We start from the raw sequence: 27,051 nt of genomic DNA on the forward strand, positions 1-27,051 counted from the left end.
TGTAAACATTGGGAACATTGTGTAGCGTCTAATCCATTATCAACATAGATATGATCTCCAATGCTGTAAATCCTGACTTATGGGGAAAAAGTAGGGGCAGAATTGTATCAATATTCAAACAGTTGGTACAGCCCTGAGGAGCTAATAGGCCCATTTCTAAACGTTGTTTCTCAGGACATTTTGACAATTCTTGACTTAGTATCATTGTAAACTGACATGAAAAAAATGCAGACATGTTCCCCAGAAATGCTGACAGCAACATACCTTTACTCAGCCAAGATCAGCAACATGAATTAAGAAAGTTTTAAAAAATCCTTTCTTTTAACTGATTATCGACAACACGGATTTCACAAAGTGCAAAGTACAGAGTGGAATGGTGGAGGGTTGGGTGTGGGCGATGTTCATTGTTCCTTGATGTCTGGTTGCGTTTGTAAGCAACAGATGAACCTGCGAACCAGATTCAGGATGGTATGGCAGGTATTTCAGCAGATATTGTGTACACGGCATTCTCACATAAATCACCAATGTCACAAACATATATTTTTGATGGTGTTTGAAGCCAAAGAAAATTGAAAAGTATGGTGGGACAAGTTCCTTTCATTTCTTTGAACTGGTATCAAGGGACACTGTCTGTGGACCTGGGGTGGCAGGAGGATCTTAAACAGCAGAATGTGAGGGAACAGAACCACCGTTGGAAATCCAGATAGACTGGAACCTTTATCACTGGAGGGTGAGAGTTCGAGGGGGCGACCTCATATAGGTTTATCAAGCCATGAGTGGAAAGGTGAATGGCTCTAATTGACATGATTCATACTGGAAATGTACGAAGGTTTTGTTTCAAAAATATCACATATCAATAAACTCCACCTGATAATCTGGCTAGTGATGTGGAAATTAATGGTCTAATTAATGGTGCCACACGATGCCTGGGACAACACCTCTTTATGTCACTAAAGTCAGCAATATACATCAACAATGTGAAAGGCACAAACTGTACTTTTACCCAGAGCAGCCAGTTACATCTGCAGTCAGACACAACTTAAAATTCAGACCATTGCACAGAAGATAGACAAGCGCTCACAACAGTGGAAATGACTTTGTTTGATAAAAGAATCCATCGTAGACTTCCTCAGAGCAAATCATGTTAATAAACGAGTTCTTTTTTTTTTGTGTGTGGGGTAGTGCACGAAATGTTACTTTAATCCGATTGATGTGAACCATTTGCATTTAAGAAGTTTTTTGAAAACTTCTATCACAGTAGATACACGAGTAAATTTTACAAATCATTGATCAAAGGGGACAATCTTTTTTTGGACTCGAGGACGATCCATAGTGATATTTTATAAATGTTTGGAGCTGGGATTGTTTTCAATTTTTGACTAAGACATTGGCGAATTTTCCCTATGGTGGGGGATTTCAACAATAGGGAACATGTTTTTACAATGAGAGGAGAAAAATAAAAAAAAACATATCAGAGACAACGTTTTACACAGAGAATAGTTTTTGTGCCGGATGGTCTTACATCCTTTAGAAGACATTTGGATAAGTAAATGAATATCAAATATTTGGAAGGATATGGGTCAACTACACACAGGTGGGATTAGTTTAGTTTGGGATTATGACTGGCATGGACTGGTTGGACCGAAGAGTCTGTAAACATGCTGTATCATTACATGACTCTCTGACTATTTATCAATTTTTCTCAATATTAAACATTGCTGTAGTGATCCTCGAATAAACTGTTGATGTTAAGGTTGTCTCTGAGACTCTGCGAATATTTCTTTCAATGAGAGGAGTGACTAGTTCTCCAAGTTACATAACTGAAAAATAAACTTTCCTCCAGCATTGTTGCTGAGTCGATTTGTTTCTGAGGAGGCGGTGGTTATGGTTTGCAGTTTGCTTTCCACCAACTGGTCAACAGTGAGACAAAATATCTTTGAACCACTGCAGAAACTCCACCTGCTTCCAGTAAATGAAACTGGGAATTCAAGCACCTTTTCTGCAGTCAGTTTAATTGCTGCCAACTATTGTATCTGGCCTATTAAAGGGAAAATGAATAAACGAAAGTAAAATCCTACCAAACAAACGATATTTTCCCATTTACTCACAATGTATACATTTCACTTGGCATTTCTTCTTTAAAAAGGAAACTCACTAAATACAGCATTCACTGTGTGACTGTCAGAAAACAGGACATTGAATGCAGTGACGTTCTGGTTAGTTCAGCCTGTTTATTGAGTATCTTTAAAGCTCCTGAATATGAAGTTAATGGATCCAAAATCCCACATTGCAGTAGCATTTGTTATCATCTCAAAATAAATTCGCAAAATTGAATTGGTTCAAACTCATATCACTTGTTACACCATTCTCGGATTCATGCATCTCATTAAAACTGAGTGTAACAGCGAATTTTTACTGATTTTTATGAGTTATCTGCCCCTGTCAGAGCTATCAGTGAGCAGAGACATGTACTGTTTATAACCTACATCCGTGGTAATGATTATTGTAATACTCTCTAATTTAACCAAACATTCCTGATGTACCCAGACTGTTAGATATGGATGTATGGACTGTCCTGTTCTAGTTCATTAGATGCTCTTTCAAAGGTTTTCCTAGATGTTATGTATCACTGCCAACTCACTTTTTGTTTCTCAGGCACACAGCTTTCCTTTACTATGCATTTTAGGGTCGGAGCAATTTGAAAAAAAAGATGCAGGGAGAGACATTCTGCAATGTAAGGAGGTGCTTCTAATCTCCGAGTCCAAACTGTTTAGTGACACACACTCACATTCTGAACATAATCACTTTAGACGTGCTCCATATTAGGTTGCCTAAACTGAATTTAGAAACGCAGATTAGAAATGGTATGTTATTTTGTAAAGTGAGAGAGACTTTGAGTGACAGCAAAAATAAAGTCACTAATTTTGTTGGTTAATAATATTATTGAAGTTCTTTTTAGCTTTATCTGCTTGTGGTGGAATGTAGAATTAAAGGGAGTTAACTTCTAATTGAATATTCTAAATATAATCACTTTGGACACGCTCTGTGTTCAGTTGTCTAAATTGAATTTTGAAATGTTTAGTATGAATTACATGTTATTTTGTATAGGGACAGAGACTGGCAGTGTCCTGGGAAAACAAGCTCAATTGTTTTACTAGCTGGTAATATGTTTGAACTTTGATTTTAGTTTTATCTGCTTGTGAATGAATGTAGAAATAAAGGGAGCTAACATCCGAATGAATTTGTCTTTTTTTAAACAAAATACTTGCAACTATCATGTGAAACAGACCTGAAGCTACTCAATTTTACTTCCACCATTTAAATAAAAACACTCCCAAAGAAGCTATTCAGCAAAATAAATATCCCAAGATGTGTATATGTCCATGTTTCAACGTAACCTCGTAAATACATGATCCCATGTGTTCGGGCTGTCCAAGCTGAGACCAGGATCCAGTCTCAGCCTCCAGCAGGAAACCAACAGGCGGAAGCTGTAAGCCTGCCCTTTCCGATGGCCATATAAATCCTGGGCACTAGACCGTAATTCAACACTCCTGGCTCGGCTCTGTTTAGAAAGATCTTGACAGAACCGCTTCCCACAAGTTATCAGAATGATTGTGTCGACAATTTTTCTCAGTTTATTCCTTACTTTCTTATCATGTGAGTGTTTTTTGTTCAAGTCTGTCTTTGTCACTGTCTCAATGTTAGTCTACCGCAGGAATGTAAAAGACTCAGCCATCATTTAATCTGTATTAATGCTCATGGTTTATTTGTTTTCTTTTTTAAAGGTGTCCAGTCGGAGATTGTTTTGACCCAGCCAGAGGCAGAGACTGGCCGTCCCGGAGGCAGCCTGAAACTGACCTGTAAAACCAGCGGCCTCGATCTTAGTAGCAGCTACATGAACTGGGTCCGACAGGTTCCCGGACAGGGTCTGGAGTGGCTGCTTTGGTACTATAGTTCATCCAGCAGTTACTATGCACCAGCGATTAAGAATCGATTTACTGCGTCCAAAGACAATTCAAACAACATTTTCGCGTTGGACATGGGGAACCTGAAGATCGAAGACACCGCCATCTATTACTGTGCAAGATACCACAGCGAGAGGAACCAGGGCTGCACCCATTCAAAAACAGCTCGAGTGAACATTTTGTCAATTCCATCATAAACTGACGGTCAGTCCGAGTTTTAAATGTAATTATAAAAACTGCGATCTGAAGCAGACCTCAGGCTGCCTCTTACAAAACTATCAAAGAGGAAATGTACCATTTAAACGAGCAAACTGGTGACACAATGGGACAATATTTTGGGCATGTCATATGTACTGCGAACACTTCCATCAATTAAATGCTCGCACAAAATGTTAGTTTTAATATATCTGACAGCTCAGGAAATTACTACTAATTGTTATGTCAACTATGGCATTAATTCTAAACATGATCAGTACTAAATGGCTCTTTCAAATGAAAATTGAGACCTAGAGTAAAGAACAGAGAATGAGTGTACTGGTCTACATCATTGTGATACGACAGTGGGTCACAGTGTTGTGCACAGCAACATCCTCATACAATAACCACTGACAAGTGATTATCTCAAATTGGTGATTTCTACCATGGCAGGAGCGAGAGATAATGTGAGATGCAATTTAAACACAATCCAGTCGTGCTAGTTTGTACAAATGTATAATTTTTTTCTACCTTCTTCGTGTTGATTGTCAAGTTAAATGCAGACCAATCCTGGAAAAGTATTCCAAGCTTTCAAAATACAATGAAGAGTAAAAGCTGAAATAATGCACCAAATCATTCTTAGAGGAGTCTGAATCACTGCTTTCCAGGAAGTGAAGAAATTATCTGCATTTTACAGTTTACAGTCTGTCATAGTATTTGACACAACGTGTCTCACAGTGATATAACTGGGGTGACACTGCAATTATGATCGATACAAAAACCTCGATTGTTTGAAACTAGTCAGTGATTACTTCTACAAACCGTCTTAACTTGCAGTGCAGTATTAATTCTGTGGGGTTTAATGCCAGTATCACTATTTAATTTGTAAAAGTGTTGGGTAATTATCGATACACCATTTGGGGATTTTGAGAATCAGCTCACGTGTTACTCTGTGAAGTATAAAACAGTATTAAAATTTATCAAGAATGATCAGAATTCACTAGCGCAATTATGTGATGAAGATTTATTGTGACTTTATTTTGCCTGTGGTTCTGAAAATTTAAAATGATGGTAAATTTTTGATTTGTTTTATGCAGAGCTAGTTATTGTGTGACCCAGTCCAGAGAATGTAACACTGTGACTATCTTGATTACTGGGGCCAAGGGACCATGGTGACAGTGACTTCAGGTAAGAACGATGAACTTTCGTCGTAACTTTTTAAAAACTTTCTATTCATGTGACTAATTTCTGAATTAAATGAAACTCAGATTCTGTGCTGAGTTTGGTTTGGTTCGGATTGATTTTTGTTCAGACTGATTATAGACATCAGTTAAGGCTCAGCAAAGAGCTAAAATGGTGATGATGGCATCAGTTGCTCCGTGTATCTCTTTTTTTTGATCAGATGGGCATTCTGTGTGGCTGGGTTACTTGAAACACTAATGTCTCTTAAACAGTCAGCTATAAATAATGTTTAATGTCAGTGACACACTGACTGTGAGTTTTATTGTCAACATCAAACGCTAAGAATTCAAAGATGTTTGAGATATTACCAAACATGATTAAAATATGCTAAAATATCATTATTCATTTCTTGAATATATGTTCTTACCATGATTATATTTTCTCATTTATTTTGTTGATGACAAGCAGGTTAGAAACTGTCATAAAATTTTCTTGCGGTGCTATATTGCAATTTGTTGATTAGATTCTGAGTTGTTTTACTTGATTCTGTTGAATTGAGTTGATTGGATTTTGGCTTTCTTTTTACTTGGTTTTGTTGAAGTGTGTTGATTGGTATTTGAAATTGTTTTATTTGATTCTGTTGAAGTGAATTGGTTGGATTCTGATTATGTTTCATTCATATCTGTTGTTTTGAGTTGATTGGATTCTGATTTTATTTTCCTTGATTCTGTTGAATTGAGTTGATTGAATTCTTGTTCAATTTTTGGAATTGATCAGCGTTTTCATGCTTTCTGTAATTGGTGTTTTCTTTCTGGTGAGGAGATTGTCTCTCTGGATTACTGTTCACGACCAATATTTGTGAAGTTCTATTGTTTTTCATGAATCATTTCTGCATTTGTTCAACTTATATGACACATTTTTCTCTGCTTGATTGAAAACATTACATCCATTTGTAACGGTCTGAAAACCAACTTAAGGCAGAAACCCAGAAGTGTGAGAAATGAAAAAAATAAGTTTTTAATGCATTGAATTTTTTAAAAAAAGAACTCAGTTCTAATTGTAAACTAACTGAATTTTGTTTTGAGTAGCCTCATTCAAAATAAAATTTGGGACTAAAATCTGAAACTGCAGAATTGAACAGATTATGTAATTGAAACTAATTTAAAATTATAATGCGATAATATTTGTCCATTCAGTAATTTTGTTTTGGCCATGAAGTGATTAATCAATATATGCCTTCAACCGCTCTACTGTGTGCTGCACAGGATTGTCATGATCAAGAAGGGTGTGCAGGTTGGAAATAAATTGAACTGTTGCCAGAAACGTCACAGCTTTAAGTGTTAAGTCCCCTCACAAACAAGGTTGCTGTTATGACTTGTTATTTCTATTCAATTTAATCATTAGTTTGCTTGATTCTGAGCAGCTTTGTTAGACTTCAATTTGTTTTTTTTTGTGTGAGGTTACATTATGTTCTTGGTTCTGTTGAAAATGTTTGCAGAGCCAGTTCTGCTGCAAACACACCATGTTGTGATCTGGTGATCGTTCATCTGTTGAGGAAGGACTGTGCTTGGGTAACATTAAATGTGTTATATTTGGGAAACCATTTCTGGTTTCGACATTGTTTTTGCAATGTTAACACGGTTGGTGACAGTGAACCGCTCCAGGTTCCTCATTCAATGCAATCAGCATGCGAGTTGAAATATCATAAAGCCTATTATTAAGTGAAAGGCAAATCGCAAAGGTTTTAGAAATGAAGGCAAAACAGATACCTTCGGGCGCCATTTTAACATAAAAGTGATAATTAAGGATTAATCTAATCCATGCTTTCCAATCCAAATTCAGAACTCCACTATCTAGTTCAATCACAAGGTCTGTCTTTAAACAGTTTACAAGTCATAGAGAAATATAAATAGCATTTCAAAAGTCTAATTTTCTAATAGTTCTTGCTCTTGAGCAAAAATGCCATGACTGTGTTATAATTGATCAAGAAACACCTTTCAATTCCGCTGTACACTACATACATATTTTTTTCTGACTGGAAAAGATCATTGGCAAAGACAATTTGGAAATTCTGCACAATTCTATGAAGAACAGATCAGTTTCACTGCTTTGATCAGTTTCATACGTAACTTGAGTTAATTCATTGTTATGTCCCTGATTAAACTGGATTTGCAGGATAAAAATAAAACATAAACTGAATTATTTAATCTGCACAGTGCTTTCTGTGTTCCCAATCTGTGCATTTTAATTAAATAGTTACATTTTACAAAAAAATATCAACTGAAGAGTCATTCTTTCGGAAACAACTGCTAGAGTGAATTATGTGACCAAGGACAAATTATGAATTAATTAAAATAATCCACCCATGAACTCGCAGGGCAGCATGGTGGCTCAGTGGTTGGCACTGCTGCCTCACAGCGCCAGGATCCCAAATTCGATTCCACCCTCTGGTGACTGCCTGTGTAGAGTTTGCACATTCTCCCTGTGTTTGCGTGGGTTTCCTTCGGGGGCTCTGGTTTCCTACCACAGTCCAAAAGATGCGCAGGTCAGGTGATTTGTGCAATATAGCACAGCCATAGTGTTCAGGGATGTCTAGGTTAGAGTGCATTAGTCAGGGGTAAATATAAATTATGGGGAATGGGTCTGGTTGGGCTACTTACTGTTCAGAGGGTCAGTGTGGAATTGTTGGGCCAAATGGCCTGTTTCCATACTGTAGGAACTCTATTCTTAAAACCATGGGAGGACTTGCTGCAAACGCAGAGAATTCATTTTACATCGATGTGTTCAGACATATGCAGAGTTCACAAATTTGCAGAAGACATGAACTAGAGGATAACGGAGCACATTGTTTATTCAGACACTGAAAATAGAGTAATATTTATTTTAATTAATATACTTGACCGAATTATTGCAATGTAGCGATCCGAAGGAATCTGCTCACATTTGTTAAGTGTGACAATCGTTTAGATTAGATTTCCTGCAGCATGTATCGGGCCATTTAGCCCAACAAGTCCACACCGACGGTCTGCAGAGTAACCCACCCAGACCCATTCCCCTACCCTATATTTACCCCTGACTAATGCACCTAACACTATGGACAATATAGCATGACCAGTTCACCTGACATGCACATCTTTGGATTGTGGGAGGAAACCCACACAGACACAGGGGAGATTGTGTAAACTCCACATAGGCAGTCACCCAAGGCTGGAACCGAGCCTGGGTACCTGGATCTGTGAGGCAGCAGTGCCCACATTTACTTAGACATCTGTTAAAGCGGGCAACTGCAGACAGAAGCATGTTTTCAATTCATACCTTTTTAAACATTTTCATTCATTAAAAGCAGTAAACAAGAAAATGACCTTGCCCTGATTCCTTCAACAGAAATGCTGTCCACACTGAAATGCAGTATTGACTTTATGCAGTGCATGCAAAATCTCCCCAGTTCAAGGAACGTTTTAAGAATATGTAAAAATAATTTAGAGAATAATCCATTGCCTCCGGATCTGTGCTTTAATTGGCGATATTTCCCACCTCAATCATTTTATTAAATACAATGACTTATTAAGTTTATTAACTCAGTGGTTATCTATGTTCATTGTGAACACATTCTCGTTCACATTAATCCACTGGTTAGTTCCTCTGATGAATGTTCAACGACAGTGAATATATTTGACGTGAGGATTTGAGTAATGTATCCTCTAGGATTAAGTCTGTTGTACAGTTTGTTTCAGTGCTATCTCTGACTAACTTGTCAACGGTCCTGACCATTTGTAAATTGTCCAATTTGGATCCCTAAATCTCAGACAGTTCAATTTCATCTCGCGCTTCAAAACCATTTTTATCGGCCAGAAATACAATATTCGATTAGGTGCCTCAGAATTGAGAGCCCTGACTAAGTTGTTCCAATCAGAACGAACGTTTCAGGAACAAAAGGCAGATAGCAAGAGTTTTGAAATTGGTTGTTGGCAACAAGAGATATTTGATTGAGCGAGGCAGATGGAAATATGCTGTATACTTTCTTTGTGCCTCAGTTATGCAGGACATGTTTCGTGGTACAATATAGAATCAGACTTTTTTTGCATCTTATTATTTGAAAACCTATTATCAGCTTTTAATGTCACTGGCAACGGTCATATTACACTTCAAAACATTTGAATCTTTTTCAGAATAAGTAGACCGTCTGGTGCAGCAACATTCACAGGGGAAAGAGGAAGGGAGTTCGAGGTTGGAATCCAGTGGCAGTGAATTGATGGCAATACAATTCCTAGTTTTATTCCTCTGTAGTTCCCATAGAGTTTGAACAATTCGGAGCTGCTATCAAAGTATTCTTGGATAAATGTTGAAATGTTACTTTCATTGTACAAACATTCTGGAACAATTCCTGGTTGTTGGAAGGTGTTAATAACTAACATGGTTTATGTACTGTCAAAACAGGTGGGCTGTGTTCTCTGTGATAGTGTTGAGCTCATTGTGTTCAGGTCTGTTGTGATGTTGTGGTAGTGTCCCTGATTCTGTGCCAGGTGGCCTGTGTTCACTTACAACCTGTTAGAGAGGTATGTAACACCATCTCTTATCAGGTTACTTCAGTGCAAGAAAGCAGATTGAGATGTTTGGGTGTTTGTTGGAATTCCACTCACAGAGGCTAGTGAAATCTATTCAATCGCTGCCCTGACTTGTGTCTCTTAGATATTAAACAGAATTTTGGCAGTTAGCAGCTTTTTCCAGATCAATATTTGTTCACAAGCGTTTGGGCATCGCTAGATGGTGTTAATGGAGTAAGTGCTCACCTTTATATTAAACCAGTGCTGTAGCTGAATTTGATTGTTCAGTCCGGTGGGGTTCCGCTGAACCCAACACTTGCAGCAGATGGAGATAGCTTTTCAGATGGTCTTCAATTGCTATCTCCGACCATCCAGGACCTCTGCTAAGAATCCTTTTTCCAACAGGAGTCAAGCCAACGTAATCACTGTTTATCTCAACATGTGTGAGCTCTTGTGTCAAAAACATGAAAACAATTTGGTGAAGAGGGGGTCTCTGGATGTGAAAGGTTAACCTTGCCTTCTCTCCACAGGAGCTGCTAGACCTGCTGAGTTTCTTCAGAAATTTCTGTCTTTTATTTTGGTTTTCTAGCATTTAAAGTTTGTTGTTTCATTGAAAAAAGTTCTGTTTGATTAAACACGTTCTTCAGAGAAAAGATGCATTTGAACAAATTGCGAATGTTCAGAGGTATTAAATATCAGAGAATCATTGAATTTGAGCGCCCTGATCTCGAGCTGGAGTTTCACAAGAAACTATTATGAAGTAACAACCCACTCCAGAGTGCAGTGGCTGGGGTAATTGGGTGGAAATTATTTTGATCACTCAAATAGAGAATGTCAATTATCTCGTTCCAAATACTCAACAGAATTCTTTTTAAAGCATGTGTGAAACAATTAACTTGTTGAAATATTTTAATAAAAAGTGTTCACCGCCAGTGCTAGCTTAATGAATGACACAATGATAGGAAGTTAGGAGTAAGAGGAGGGCACTCAGCCCCTCAAGCTGTTCCACCACTTACTTAGATCATGGAGCATCTGTGAGCTAAATCCGCAGGTCTCCCTTTGGCTAAAATTCTTTAACACCTTTGATTAACAAGCAAAAACTATCCGAGATTTACTGATTCAGTAAACAAAGGGAGACACCATTTCTGAAAGACATTCCTGTGAGTACTGTGAAACAATGAGGCTGGAATTAATTGCTCATGAAAGTAAACTTTAAATCTCTGACTATTTCCAATTGAAACATCCCAATCATCATATTTCATTAATTTAACACTATACTTCCCTGGAATAAAGAAATATAATGTGTGATTGCCTTGCTAAAAATGAGGGATGCTCGATTCCTATTATATGATTAAGAAACAGCTCTGTTCCTTCAGTGAAAACACAGTCAAATCACACAAAAGGAAACCATGTCATCTTGTGTAGACACACAAGTGCCTCAAATAATTTACAATTCTTCCAGTGGTTGTTTGAATCTCTAGACCGGTGTGGAAGTGTCAGACTTTTTATATTGCCTTGAGAAACCAGTTGTCATCAGTCTATTTGAATTGCTGAAGTTGGTGTGGAATTAGCACATTCACAGCGCTGGTAGGAAGTGAGTCCCATGGCTGTGATTGAGGAAGAGGAAACGGGCAGGGAAATAGTTGAGAGTCAAGTTGAAGTCTGATTTGGAGGAAAGCTTTCAGGAGAAGCATTTACATACATGTGCGCCCTTATCCTCAAGGGTCACAGTTTTGGAACATGCTGCCGAAGGGACATGACAGCATGCAATATGGAAGCTGAAGAAGGCACCTTGGCCCCTCTAGAAGGCTATTCCATTCATGGGATCATCATTAATCTTGCTGCTCACCAATCTTCCCAACACTCGATAACATTGAACCTGATTGTTTACGATTCAGCAAAAGAATGGTGAACCTTTGGAATTCTCCAACTCAGAAATTGATTGAGGACAAAACATTAAATGATTTCAATAGGGAGATAGATTCCTTCAATCCTTAAAAAAATGCTACAGATGTGTGGGAGAAAGGGAAACAGGCTACAATATTGGTTGAAAGCCATGAAAACATTGAATGGGACATGGTTTGTAGGTTTGTAAGTTTGCATGTAATGCCAACATTGGTGGTATAATTGGCAGTGAAAGTTAACTAAACGTACAATGAGATCTTGATCAGCTGGGCCAATGGGCTGAGGAGTGGAAGATTGAGTTTAATTTAAATGAATACGATGTGTTGCTTTTTGAGAAGATAAATCAGGTCACAACTTACAGAGTTACTGGTAGGGCATTGGATAATGATGTTTAAACACAGGGCCTTGAGGGTCCAGACTCATAGAGTCTTACAGAGTTAATGGTAGGGCACTGGATAGTGATGTTGAACCCTGAGGAACCTGAGGGTTCAGACTCATAGATTCTTGAAAGCGTTGTCTCAAGTACCTAGTGTGTTGAAGGTGTTTTGCACATGTACCTTCATTGGTCAGAGCACTGAGTGCAGGAGTTAGGGCTTCATGTTTTAACTGTCCAAAACATTGGAATGAACTGCCAGTGGAAGTGGTAAATGCAGAGATAGGTCCAACATTTAGAAGACATTTGAACAGCTACAGGAACAGGATAGGTCTGGTTGGATATGGGCCAAAGGCAGGCAAGTGGAATTAGTTTAATTTGGGAACTCTGGTCAGCATGGATGAGCTGGACCAAAGGAACTGTTTCTGTGCTGTACGACTTTATGACTCACTGACTTTATGTTGGAGTAGGCTCAAAGTTGGAAGGTGGTGAGCATGTGAGGGGTTAGATTGGGCATGTGGGAGAGTTTGGGCTGGTAGGCTGTGAGGTGTTGGCTGGCTGCTGGGTAAGCTTGCACGCACTCTGTCTGGCAAGGTGGCATCAAGGTGAATGGTAATGGTCACAGGATAATTTGTTCGAATTGTGCTTGGTAGGTGAGGGGTAGTTTGAGCTGAAATGCAGGAGGTCTGTCTTTCCCAGACAGGTTTATGGAGAGGTGGGCAGGATGCCAGGCTGGTTAGTGTAGCGGTAGGCAGAGTGCCAGGATGTTTCAGGGTGGAAGGTCACTGTAATGAAGTGACAGGTGGACGTGTTGTCAAAATGCAAAGCTCGGAGTCTGGCAAAATGGTAGGTTGTAAAGCACAGATGCGAAAGGAGGTAGGATGCAATGTGCACAGGTTGACTTGGGTAAGATGTAAGGTCAGTGATCAAGGGCTGAGGTCATGTCTTGGGTAGTGGGCTTTTGTCAGAGGTTGTGAAAATGATGGTGCCAGGTCCAGTCAGGGCCAGATTCACCATGGGGCAGGTGCAGGGCGGCAGGAGTGTAAATGAGTGAAAGGAATTGAGATCATATGTCCATCTGGAATATAGAATATAGAACATTACAGTGCAATACAGGCCCTTCAGCCCTCGATGTTGTGCTGACCTGTGGAACCAATCTGAAGCCTATCTGTCCTACACTATTCCATTTTCATCCATAAATTTATCCAATGACCTTTTAAATGCCCTTAAAGTTGGCGAGTGTACTATTGTTGCAGGCAGTGCGCTCCATGCCCCTCCTCCTCTCTGAGTAAAGAAACAACCTCTAACATCTATCATCTATGTCTTCTCCTGCTAGCCATCACTATTCAAGGAAAAAGACTTTCACTGTCCACCCTCTGTTTATCTTTTATGTCTCAATTAAGTCACCTCTCAACCTTCTTCTCTCAAACAAAAACAGCCTCAAGACCCTCATCCTTTCCTCATTAAACCTTCCCTCCATACCAGACAACATCATGGTAAACCTCCTCTGATCTCTTCCAAAGCTTCCACATTCTCTCTATAATGTGGTGACCAGAACAGTACACAATACTCCCAAGTGCGGCCACACCAGAATTTTGTACAGCTGCAGCCTAACCTCGTGGTTCTGAAACTCAGTCCCTCTATTGATGAAAGCCAACACAAAGTATGCCTTCTAAATAACTCTTATCAAACTGGCTGGCAACTTTTAGGGATCTATGTACATGGGCACCGAGATCTCTCTTCTCAGCTATACTACCAATATGGATTGCCTTGGATGTGTTTTGTGTGATAGGGGTTGTGTGTTCCGGGCATGAATGGGTAGGGTTTGTCAATGTGAGTGGAAATTTAGGTCTAGACAGAGTAAGTGCAGTGGTTAGTCTGAAAGATGAGGTTTGGTGGTGAACTGCGTGTCAATTTGATAGTTATTAAAGTTAAAGATTACCAGTTCATTTCTCAAATCATATTTACGTAAATACTCAGCTGTAACACTCCAAAGTCTCTGAACCTTAATGGTCCTCCATTTTTCAGAGGCCTCCAGAATTCAGATAATTGTAAATTAGATGTTTCAACTTCCAGACAATTGGCATGAGTTCAGCCGTGACTGCCCTCCTCCCTGTCCCAGTGCTCAGCTCCTGCCTGTGCTGCCGCTGCAGTGACCTTCCTCCCAGAGAGAACATTCTGCCTTGCATTGATAAGTGAGGAAGGCTCACTGGACCTGATTTCCAAGTATGGGGACAGCAAACACGAGGGGACACAACTTTAAAGTGAGGGGAGATATGTATAAGACAGATGTCAGAGGTAGTTTCTTTACTCATTGAGTAGTAAGGGAATGGAATGCTTGCCTGCAACGGTAGTAGATTCGCCAAGATTAAGTCATCATTGAACAGGCTTGGATGCTGCCTGAACTGCTGTCCTCTTCCAGCACCACTAATCCAGAATCGGATTCCCAGCATCTGTAGTCATTGTTTTTATCTCGGCATACAGACGTAGGTGGGATGGGCTTCAGATTAGTATGACAGGGTGGCGCAACATCGAGGGCCGAAGGGCCTGTATTGCACTGTAATGTTCTAAGTTCTATGATTCACTCTGATTTCTCTCCGGGGGTACTGCCAGCGGTTGGGTATTTCCAGCAGCACAGTACCTAGTGGGACAGCACGCTGGTTCCGTGGTTAGCGCTGCTGCCTCACAGTGTTAGGGACTCGGGTTCCATTCCAGCCTCGGGTGACTGTTTGTGTGGAGTTGGCACTTTCTCCCCATGTCTGTGTGCGTTTCATCCCACAGTCCAAAGATATGCAAGCTGGGGGAATTGCAAATGTTGTGTTCAGTGATTGGGAGGTTAGGTGCATTAGTCAGGGTTAACTGGAGCATAATAGGGTAGGGGAATAGGTCTGGATGGGTTACTTTTCAGAGGGTGGGTGTGGACTTGTTGGTCCAAATGGCCTGTTTGCACACACTGTAGAATTTTGATGAATCTGCATTTCCTTGGTTTGTATTTTGTGAAACTTCTTTGCTCTTCACAGCAATCCAGTGAAAGTGTCAGTTGGTGAGATCTTCAAAGTTACTGGGGTGGGATCAGGATGTTCTTCTTCCTAAATTATACGGCAATGGTCAAGGTCGAGGGCATGTTTCTAAAGAAGGAACCAATGATCATGATCAGCAACTGGTAGGAAACAAGAATAAACTCCAGTTATGTTGTAGACTCAGTGGGAGCATACTGGCAAACGTTTACAGCTGAGGATACATTTGAGTAACTGATAAGGTCAAATGAACAGAAACTAACTTGCTCAATTGGTCATTCTATTGTAGAGACACCATCTCCCCCCACGCTTTATGGCCTGGTCTCCTCCTGTCAGGAGCACGACACCGGATCTGCGACCTTTGGTTGTTTGGCGATGGACTATTCCCCTGACGTCACCAAGGTAACCTGGAAGAAAGGTGGGGAGTTAATCACGACTGGATTTAAGACTTACCCATCAGTGAGAAACAAGAAGGGAACCTACACCCTGAGCAGCCAGTTAACCCTGCCCGGGTCAGCGGCAGATTGCCCCAGCAAAATCTACTGTGAGGTTCAACACAGCGGGTCACACAAGAGCAAAGAAATGCCATGTCCAGGTATGTGTTGTGGGAACTGAGATAAACAGAGCATCTGGGATTAATATGAAGAAGGCATTATTTATAACCGTTTTCACAGAATCACCTGATACAGCACAGGAAAAAGGCCCTTTGATCCATCCAGTTCACGCCTATCAATAACAGCCACCTAACTATTCCAGTCTCATGTGCCAGCACCTGATCCATTGCCTTGTCTGAATTGCCCTTGCAAGGATGCATCGCAATACTTCATACCTATTATGAGGGGCTCAGTCTCTACGTGACTTATAGGTGCTGAGCTCCAGGCTAACACCACCCTCTGTTTGATTTTGTTTTCCCCTGAGATCCACTTGGGAGCTCCTGGCCTTACCTTCACCCTGTGCCCCTGAGGCATTGATCAATCCATCAAGGGGAAAGGTTTCATCCAGTTTACCCTGTCTATGCCTAAAATAATTCTAGACATCATGATAATCTTCTCCCTAATTCTCCTCTGCTCCAAGGAAAACCCCTGTCTATCTAAACTAGTTTCATAACTAAAACCCTCCAACCCAGGCAAGATCCTTTCAAATCTCATCAATACTGCCTTCAGTGTAATCACATTCCTTCGATAACATGCATACAACGCTTCAGTATGGCCTAACCAGTGTTCTATTATGTTCCAGTATCATCTCCCTACTCTTCATTGTCAATGTCTCGGCTCATAAAAGAAAATATCCTCTCACCTTCTTAGCCTCTTTATCCAGACGACACAGTACTATAGGGGATCGGTGGGTACATGCACCAAAGATCCTCAGGCCTTTCCAGGGTTCCACCATTCAAAACGTCATACCTCACAGATTCTTCTGCCGAATTACGTCACCTCACATTTATGCAGAATAATTTCCATTTGCAACTTCTCTTCACATACAACCAACCCTTTTATATCCTCCTGCAATCTAAAGCCATTATGCTCATGATTTACCAACATGACAGTTTTCATTTCATCTGTGAATTCACTGGTTAATCCTCCTAAATTTGAGTCTTAATCATTAGTATGTAAGAGAAATAACAAGGAAATCAAACCAATCCCTTCAGAGCACCAGGAGACATAGATTTCCAGTCACGCAGACACCCGATGACTATTATCCCCTGCTCCCACCACTCAGCCAGTTCCAGATCCAATCTGTCAAATTAACTCCGATCCCATTGGCTCTGATTATTTCTATCATCTGGACATCGAGTTATCTCTCTGAAAACTACTATCAATTTCTTACACATGACTTCCTCTCAATAAAACCGTGCTGAAAATTGTTGATTTATCTTTCAAATGAAGACTAATTTCACTTCTCAATCGTTTCCCTCCAACTGAGATGAGCTTGACAGATCTGTGTTTTCATTATTTATACCTTCCTTCGTCCTGCATGACAGTGCAACGTTGGCTGATCTACACTCACTTGGCACAACTGTTGTGGCAAGACAGGAATTCTAAATTATTGTCAGCGACCCAACTATTTCATCCTTTGCATCGCTCAACAGCTCGGTATACTTTTCATCTGCCCTGGAAATATAACCACTTTTCATTCAGCAAGACAACACAGAACATCACGTCATGTGTCCTAATTTCTGAAAACTACATCACAACACCCCTCCATGTTTTCTGTCCCCACATTGTCCCTCTTACTAGTGAACACTGGCACAACACGTTCGTTTTGACCACAACCTAATCCTCCGGCTCCACTCCAATAATACACTTAATGAGCATTACTGTTTCCTGAATAATTCTTTTATTATGAATGAGCACGTAACTTTTAAAAATATTTTCCTTTATTTTGACTGCTATTATTTTCTCATGGTCTCTTTTGCTCTTCTAATTCCTCTGTCTTTCAAACTCCCCCTTGCACGTTCTGTACTCCATACTAATTCCTATTGTTTTGAGATTTCAGTATAGACCGGAAGCCTCCCTTGTTTCTCTTTATCTCCCCCTCCATGCCCTTTGGTGTCCAGAGCCCACTGCATTCTTGGTCCCACTCAGTGGCTTCCTGGGAAATGTCCTCCCTGTGATTTTCTTATCTCTCTCTTAAATGTGTCACACTGCTCTGACTCAGATTTACCAATAAGTGTCAGCTTCCAGTCCACTCTGGTCAAGTCATTACCTGATCTTACTAAAATTGTCCTTCCCTTTTTCAGAACTTTGGGCCAATTTCTATTCCTTTGCAGTACAATCTGAAATCCAACTGATTTACGATCACTGTCTGCAAAGTGCTCCACCATTGAGGTTTTACCCACTGGGTCGACTTCATTCCCTAAAGTTAAGTTCAGATTCACCCCTCTCTTGCAAGGTCTGGATTACAATTCTCAGTATTAAACACATACTTTGTTAAAATATTCTCCTTGGGCATTTTCAGAATTCTGCTCCCTCTAAATTTTTGACAAAATGAATATCCAAGCCTATGCTGAGGAAGTTAAAAACCTCTTTTCTCATTCCCCTATTTAATTTACATTTCTCTGAAATTTGCCCATGTATGTTCACTTGGTCTTTTGGACCTATAGTAAGGTCTATCGTGCTCTCCCAGTAGTTATGTTTGCTGTATTTTGGTTTTGAAGTACTGTCCATTTGCCTTTGTTCGAGGAGGTATCCATGGTTTCATTTCTCTTTACAGCCTAAAATACTCTTGTCAGAATTGCGACAGAAGCAACATTCTGCACTGTACACCCCCAGCCCTCATCCTTTTCCATCTTTCCCTGTCTTGCCTGAAGGCACTAAATCCTGGAATGTTGAATAGCCACTCCTGCCTGGCTCTCAATATGTCTCTGTGATAGCAACCACATCATTTCCTCATTTATGCCAGTAATTTGTCTGCCTTGTTCATCAGACTCTGTCATTAAAACGAATACCATCCAACATTGCTATCTCCCTTTTGATGTTACCGGCCTATCGTTTCTATGCCTCCTTGACTCCCTTGCTGTGTCCTATAATTTTAGCTTTTCACATTGTCCTGCTGATCTTTCTGTGTGGATCCCAGCTTCTCCAGCACTCTGCATAATTATGATTCTTGTATCCATTAACCACAAGAAACCTTGATATATGAGAACTGATTGTATTTGTTCTGAAATTCGTCAGATAATTTATGCGATGTGTTTCCTAATGATCTAGGTATTCTCCCACCAACTCTTCTCCTAACTGTGAGCTCCAGTGAAGAAATCGCAAGCAGCAAGTTTGCAACCGTTGTCTGTTCAATCATCGATTTCCATCCGAAGTCAATCTCCGTGAGTTGGTTGAAAAACGGCCGACCCTTGGATTCTGGCTTCTTCACGTCTCCCGTGTGTGAGGCAGACGGGAACTTCTCGGTGACGAGTCGGCTGATGGTCCCTTATGGTGAATGGTTCAACAGCGCAGTCTATACCTGCCAGGTCACTCATGGAGAGAACATTCAAAGTAAAAACATCACCGCACTCCAGGGTAAGAGACACACACTGAGAGAGCTACAAATCATTCTAAACTCTGATGTGAATCAAACATGCTCATTTATCAGGCGTAGTAGACAGTACGGTAGAGCTTCTCGTTTCCCAACATGCCACGTATCGCATTTCAGTTTGAGTGTTACATTAGCATCGCTCATGTCTCAACATTTTGGCAAGTCAGAAAAGCATGTTTCCTCTCTGTTGAAGATAGATATATAGACAGTGAGCTTTGTTAAATAGTTTATTGCCTGACCACGCTGGGAGAGGCGTTCAGAGGGCCACGTCAGGGATAAGTTTGGGGGAAGAGGGGGGATATTGGAGAGATATCTGATTGAAACATACAAAATACTGAGAGACTGAGGTCGAGTGAACGTGGAATAGATGTTTTGACTGGTCGGCCAGACTAGGACCCAAGGGCACAGTCCCAGGGCCAAAGGAGCACCGTTTAGAACTGAGATGTGGGGAGAAATGTCTTCAGCCAGAGGGTGATGAGGCTGTGGAACTTGTTGCTGCAGAGGGCTGTGGAGGCCAGGCCATTGTGTGTATTCAAGCCAGAGATAGATCGGCTCTTGTTTAGAGAAGACAGTAGAATGGCTGGAGCCCGAAACGTCGATTTTCCTGCTCGTCGGATGCTGCCTGACCTGCTGTGCTTTTCCAGCATCATTCTGATCTAAACTCTGGATTGGCCGTACAGCCTTATTCTGATCCTCTATCTTATGATGTGGTCTCAAAAAGACGTGGTTAAAATATGCAGTGACCCTTACTTGAAAATAAATCAAAATGCGTTCAATGCTTCATTCCCTGCTCAGGAATGACCTGTTGGCCTTGCACATTGTACGACATCGATTTTTTATCTGGTACTGAGCTCTTTAACTTCATTTATGGGATCAGACCCCAGACCAAGTGGGTATCACATCAACTGGGATAAACGTGATCTCACTGAGCTTCTTTAAGATGGTCTCTGTAATTAGTGGATGAGGCAGGAGAATAAATTCTGGTAAGAACAGTCCAATAGGGATGAATGAACTAGGAACTCGAGACAGGCTGATTTAGCCTGGTTTGGGGTGGCGATGTTTACACAGTGAGTAGTGGATGTCTATAAAATTAGTGCACATTTCCATCGCGTTTGTAGATTAATTTAAGACGCTTTTGTTTGTTTTTTTCTCCCCTGCTCTATGAAGAAATTAAAAAACGCACCTTAGTAAATAAAGTGAAAGTACAGACCAGTTACGAACAAACTGAATGGAGGGAAAGACTTAAGGAGATGGGTGTCCTTCTCGATATCCAATGCTGTACTCAATGTCTTGTTTTCTGATCTACTCCAAACACAGCTCACGAGGAACAATGACATAAATTAGAGAATGACATCACACCAATAACGCAAAGTATTTTTGATCAAGTTAAATATAATGAACAGAATTTACATGGCTGTTCACCGCTCCTGTAACACTTTAGAACTCTGCAAAGAGAATAATTATTATTTATTACAATTTGACTCAAATGTAGGATGTGATTTGGTAGTCAGCATGACCAGCAGCATTTGCACCTAAGGATTATGAACATGGAAATGAACTCATTATATTGAGATTACTCTTGTCACAAGTATGAATAGATGGTGTTAAGTGAGAGACAGACTCTGAAAGAAAGATAATTCCATGGGTTACATGATGGTATCTTCGATTATTTTATTTTTCAGGTTTCACTTGTTACAAAGCCAGTGTTCTTTAGGAGTAATTACACAGGGTATGTTATAGGTAATCACAAATGCTTTCACAAATCAAAATACATCAACAACAGTAAGCATCGTTTCAGCAATAGTTGGAGTTGCCATTTTGAAGGTGGTGTATTCACCCTGTGAAGAAGTAATCTGAAGATTGACTGTTTGTATCATAAAGGGGCATTTTTCATTGACTTTGATTTTTGTTTCATAGAAGATACCGAGTGCCACCCTAACACCGTTAAAATCCTCCCACCGCCAGTAGAACAAGTCTTACTGGAGGCGACGGTGACGTTAACCTGCGTTGTGTCCAATTTTCCTTCTGGAGTCAACGTGACCTGGAAACAAGAAAAGAAGCCTCTGAAAACAGAGATTGCTGACCAGCCTGGACAGAATCCCGACAGCGTGATCAGCAAATTAGACATTTCTACTGAAGCCTGGATGAGTGGCGTTACTTTTGAATGTGTGGTGTACCATCAGAATCTACCGACTCCGCGGAGAGACTCCATCCACAAGGAGAAAGGTGAGATTAAAACACAAAGGATCCCATGTGTAATCCAGATCCAGTTACATCAATGCCAGGCTGTGATTGGTAATGAACAAACACCATTGGGAGTATTAATGATGCATCTGAAGGCAGGATAGTTAGGTAGCTGATTAAGAAAAAGATGGACCAAAGGATATTGTATTCTGATTCAGTCAGATAAAGTGGGAAGAAGCCTGGGTTGTGACGTCACCATCAGCAATGACAGTTGGACAGAATGTCCTTGTTGTGGGCTGGAAACATGGAGGCAACTTTCACATTAAACGCGACCTTTTTTTACTGGACAGAATGTGTACCATTCTGCTCCTTTAGTAAACGGAAGTGAATAAATCCCAAATTAAACATGGCATATTTTAATATTTAGTGAAATTGTGATATTGGTTCAGGATTTTTTGGTTGATTTATATTTGTCTCAAATATTCTGCAGTGATTAATCCGCTGGAGCCAACTGTGTCGGTCCTCCTGCCACCAACAGAAGAAATCTCCGCTCAGAGGTTTCTCTCCCTTACCTGTTTAGTGAGAGGTTTCTCTCCCCGAGAGATCTTCGTCAAGTGGACAAACAATGACAAGCCGGTGAATCCCAGTAACTACAAGAACACCGAGGTGATGGCGGAGAGTGACAACATCTCCTTCTTCATGTACAGCCTGTTATCCATTACAGCGGAGGAGTGGGCCAGCGGTGCTTCTTACTCCTGTGTGGTGGGACATGAAGCAATTCCACTGAAGATCATCAACAGAACAGTCGATAAATCCAGCGGTAAACCAAGTTTTGTAAACATTTCGCTTGCACTGATGGACACTGTTAATTCATGTCAATAAAAATCTCAAAGTTGCATTTAATAATTCAACAGAAGTAATAGAAGTGTTTCTTTTTCCCTCCAGTTGTGAGTTAAATACTGAATTAATTGTTTCCCACCCTGACTTCCATTCCATCTGTGTAGTTAAAGTGGATTATTAACAGGTCTAGGACGAGTGTCTTGTGCAGTTAATGTTCTCTGCTCAGATACACCCTGGGTCAGAGACAGAGTAAAGCTCACTCATTGCAGGATTCTGCCAAATACCTTATCCATCCTAAATCCCTCTGTGACAAAATCTGACAATGTCCATTTTATGTCAAGGGTAGAGCACGAGTTTTGAACTTGGTGTTCTTGATTCTCCCGATTGGACACTCTTACAAAATTCATGTCAGTTTTAAACTGCCACATTGCACCAATTGGAAATGTAAATTTAAGACACGTTAAAATTAAATTTGATTGGAACATACCAATCGTAAATAGTGCAGAACAGTTTGAATGTAACCTTTGTTTCTGCGGAACTGCCAGGGATCTTGCACCAGCGCATGAGTTGACAGAATGTATCTTCACTTTCACACCAAAGAGAATCAACAGATAAGTTGTCGTGGAGCAGAGGGGAGGGGAATGATGAATGGTCTGTCCTCGTGCTCCCTGTGAAGAGTTTTCATGGAAGATGTCCTCTGTAATGTAACCCAGTTGCTAACAGGAACAATCAGCTTCTTGCTTACTGTCCAAAGATTTAACATTTCCTTGCAAAATAATACCTTTGAAGCATGTTGGACATGCTTGGTTCTGTGAACAAATGATTAACATTGATTCCCATAATCCAAAACTGGTGTTTGCATCATCCCGGTTTGTATTCCATAGGTTTGTTTCTGTTTTCTGGAGCACATGGGGTCAATTCTGGTATTCGAATACCTGATATCATTTTGTTTCACATACAGAACACAAGTAGACATTTTCTAATAAAGATATTCAGAAATGTTATCTCTTGGGCAGACAGAAATTCTATCACTGCAACAGAAGTGTTGCTCATAAAACACTTATCTCTCCATGATGATGGGAAATGTTTCCTACAACACCAAGGTCAGATCTAATTATGGGCAATCCATTAAAATTCGAACAATAAATTAGAATAATAAAAATTGCAGTCTGGTATAAGAACAGATACAGAGAGATGATCACAAATACACTCGTAATGACACATATACGAGCTCTCACCTAAAGACACATATTTATGTGCACACTCAAATGTGCATATAGATAAGATGTCACACATGCATACTCACACAGAGCCACACATGCAAGTGGCACTTGAACACTCTCTAAGCTCATACAAAAACTCACATACACCGAATGAAAATCATTTGCACAAATGAACAGGGGTACTCACACATAACCATGAGAAACATAGACACACGGTAACACACAAATACATTTACATTCATACAGCACAATGCGTACAGACATACACGCATGAACACAGATACAAATTCCGAAAAATGTCCTCCCACTTGTCAACTCACACAGGCACGTAAGTGCACAGAGATAAATATTAATATCATAACTTTCCCATTTTCAGAATCACAAACATACAATGACAGAGGCAGCTTAATTAGTTATTTTTAAACCACATTGATCAGCATGGATACAATATCACACGTACACACAAATTCATAGTCTCACATGCAGACACACAAGTGCATAGGTCAACAAATAGAGGGGTGTTTATTAAACAAGGATAATGGGCATAAACATCAGCAAGCATCCACAAACAATAACACAAACAAGCTTCTCAGGAGATGGTTTGGGAAAGATTGCCACATAAGCAAACATCATCATATAAATATAAACATCCATCAAAGCATAACATTGCATGCTAACATTTATTAAGCATAAACATGAAAATAACCTAATGTAGGTAGGATCTGAAACAGACACATAAGCACACATTTTAGATAGCACTAATGAAAAGTGAACACTCACAAAGACATTACAAGATAAGCATAGGCAGCAACGAAGTGGAATATTAGCATGATGATGCTTACACAATGTGAAAAGACCAAAATTTAGGTACACAAACACATGAGCACACCAGCAGTAAAGGAACAGGAATATGTTTATTCACGCACAGACTCCAACGTGGGCAAGAGTGAAGTAAGAGACTCTCATAACCACATACACAAACATTAAAGGAAAATCAAACACACCAAGCAGTTGATCAAATAAACTAAGGGACACATGTACAAACACTTATTCCTAAATGTACAGATCCTACAAACAAAAATATGAAGCAATGTCCTGACTGTGATGTCACTTATATTCATGATTTGCCAAGCAATTGGTCACCAATACATAAAGATGAGAATCACATTTGAACTTTTATTCAGTGATGGCCACAATTTTCAACTAAAGTGCTGTCACAGCCTATATTTAAAATATAATGATATAATTAAAGTAATCATTCATAATAATCATTCCTCAAATAATAATATCCTTAAATAATAGATTGAAAGAAAAATAATTTAAAATGTTCTGACATGGACAATGAAGAAAGAACATGTGCAGTTAGTATTTGTAATTTCTTGCTGAGAGTCAATAATGCACTAATAGATACAGATAAGAGTCACACTTGAGAAATACCTGACTGCTTTATGAAGATGTAATGGTCACTAATTACATGACTTGGATGCAGATAGATCGATCTGGATCAATAAACAATCTAAATGCGTTCTCTCGGCTTTATATTCATAGATTCAATAGATCGCACTTGGATTGAAGACTATGAGGATGATAACAGCAACATCTGGACCACTGCCTCCACGTTCATCACCTTGTTTTTCCTGAGTACTTTCTACAGCGCTGCCGTCACTCTGGTGAAGGTGAGAATAATCACATCTTTCTCACGCCAAGCAGCCCAATATGTTTTGTGAAATCTCTAAGTGTGCCATTGAATAAACATTAAGTCTGAAAGTCCCTGATCATAAATATCTGCGTCATTGCTTTATCTCTCTTTTCCAGGTTAAGTGAATGAATTGTGGACCCCCTTGATTTTACTGATCTGCTTATCAAGGTCTCTGATTTCCCAATCTACAATCTGTCCTGTTGCTGACTCTAACAGTGAGATTACTTCAGTTTATCAGCGTGTAACTGAGACAATTATTGATGGATTTTCCTTTTTACTTTGATATCTTTGCGATAGTTGTGGTTGGAAGAATTTGGAGCTTCCCAGTTGTTTGAAGCCCATTTGTTTTGCTTTTATTAGTTCCTTACTCAGAATGGTTGCCTACCCTTTCTGATGGGCCTTTGTACTCCTTTTCTTATGACTGTTACTGATGTAACCCTTTCTGATGAGCCTTTGTACTCCATTTCTTGTGACTGTTACTGATGTAACCCTTTCTGATGAGCCTTTGTACTCCCTTTCTTGTGACTGTTACTGATGTAGCCCTTTCTGGTGAGCCTTTGTACTCCCTTTCTTGTGACTGTTACTGATGTACAGAAAACTCCCAGCTCACAGTGCATGTGTTCTCATCTCAATGTGGCATCCAGCCATTATATTCACTTCTGTTAGCTTTTACATCAACTTTTTGGATAAAAATGCTTTCTGAAATTGTTAATAAATCTCGAATGAATATGCACTAACCTTGAGTTTACTTAATTCTTTCTTCAAGACCAGTAAGTAATAATACATTTTCCCACATCCTACTCCTTTCCCAGCCAAATGCTTTCACTTGTTCTGTTTGGTTGTGTTTCATCCAGTCATTTAGTTTAATGCTGCGCTACCATGCAGCCCACTAATGTAAATACATCTATCACACGATATGCCTGATGGAACACTCCAGAGGCAGAATGATTAGAGAACATTTCCTCTTATGCACAAAGGGTCACGACCTTGGGTCATCTAATGATACAAATGAGGAGCTTTTTATCGAAGCCTATAAAAGGCAGGCAAAGGAGTTTGAAACTTTACTCTACACTGTCTAAACTAAAAGTACTCCCAATGTGGGGACAGCCTGGGTTAGTAATGCAGAAATCGCCACCTAAAGCGCCCAACGAAACATTCATCAGCCAAAAATGTCAACCTTCAGTTCGGTATTCAGACACAACACGTGCACAATACAAGGGCGGATTCTCAGGACTGGAGTTTTTCTCACACCTAAATCTCATGGAGCACAATTCCTGGCATCTATTTGACACACCACACCTGTCAAATCCCAGGGAATGAGACTGAGATCTATCTGATACAGGGATATTACTGAACAGCAACCCTCACAAATAATAAATCAGAGGTCGATGTTGATCAGGCAGAGCTCATGAGTACTTGAAATATTCAGCCATTGGGATCTATGTGACGCAAGACGGAATTGAGAACCAATCGGAGCAATTGTTCACAGAGTCTGGAAACTATCAGCAGAGGAGAACATTCTCAATTTCTCAGAGTTGGTGAGGTGTATCATCCTGGGAATAGTGTTGTGAATCAGTCACGTACTCAATCTCATAACTTCGCATCTTTTCAAAAACGTGGCACCGGAAACAAGGTGCAACATTCCAGGTGAGACAAGAGACTGTTTTATTTGAGTTTCATATAATTGCTTTGTGTTTGTTCTCTACAGCGTTATTGATGAAGTTGGGTTTATTTGCTCTTCTGTCCATGTGCCATGGTACATTCCCTGATTTGTGCACATACACACGGAGGATCCTCTGCTCCTTCGCCCCTTTGGGTTTACACCCTTACTATTGTATGTTCCTCTGAGTTCATCACAAAACAAAGAAGCACGTCACACCTCCCTGACACTGAGA

General features: G+C 40.1%; 2 gene segments (V, D, J or C); both read left to right on the top strand.

The window, feature by feature from the left end:
* The first annotated feature begins 470 nt into the window (after positions 1–470).
* Positions 471–4,162, top strand: LOC140456867 (Ig heavy chain V region-like). The segment is given in 2 exon segments: positions 471–477; positions 3,786–4,162. Coding segments are annotated over 2 exon segments (384 nt in total).
* Positions 3,537–25,893, top strand: LOC140456925 (Ig heavy chain C region-like). The segment is given in 9 exon segments: positions 3,537–3,657; positions 3,786–4,169; positions 5,258–5,348; positions 15,471–15,776; positions 18,889–19,194; positions 21,128–21,436; positions 21,885–22,214; positions 25,006–25,133; positions 25,273–25,893. Coding segments are annotated over 7 exon segments (1,407 nt in total).
* Positions 25,894–27,051: the final 1,158 nt, after the last annotated feature.

Source organism: Chiloscyllium punctatum, chromosome 31 (assembly GCF_047496795.1).
Source record: "Chiloscyllium punctatum isolate Juve2018m chromosome 31, sChiPun1.3, whole genome shotgun sequence".
In the NCBI taxonomy this organism is placed as follows: Eukaryota; Metazoa; Chordata; class Chondrichthyes; order Orectolobiformes; family Hemiscylliidae; genus Chiloscyllium; species Chiloscyllium punctatum.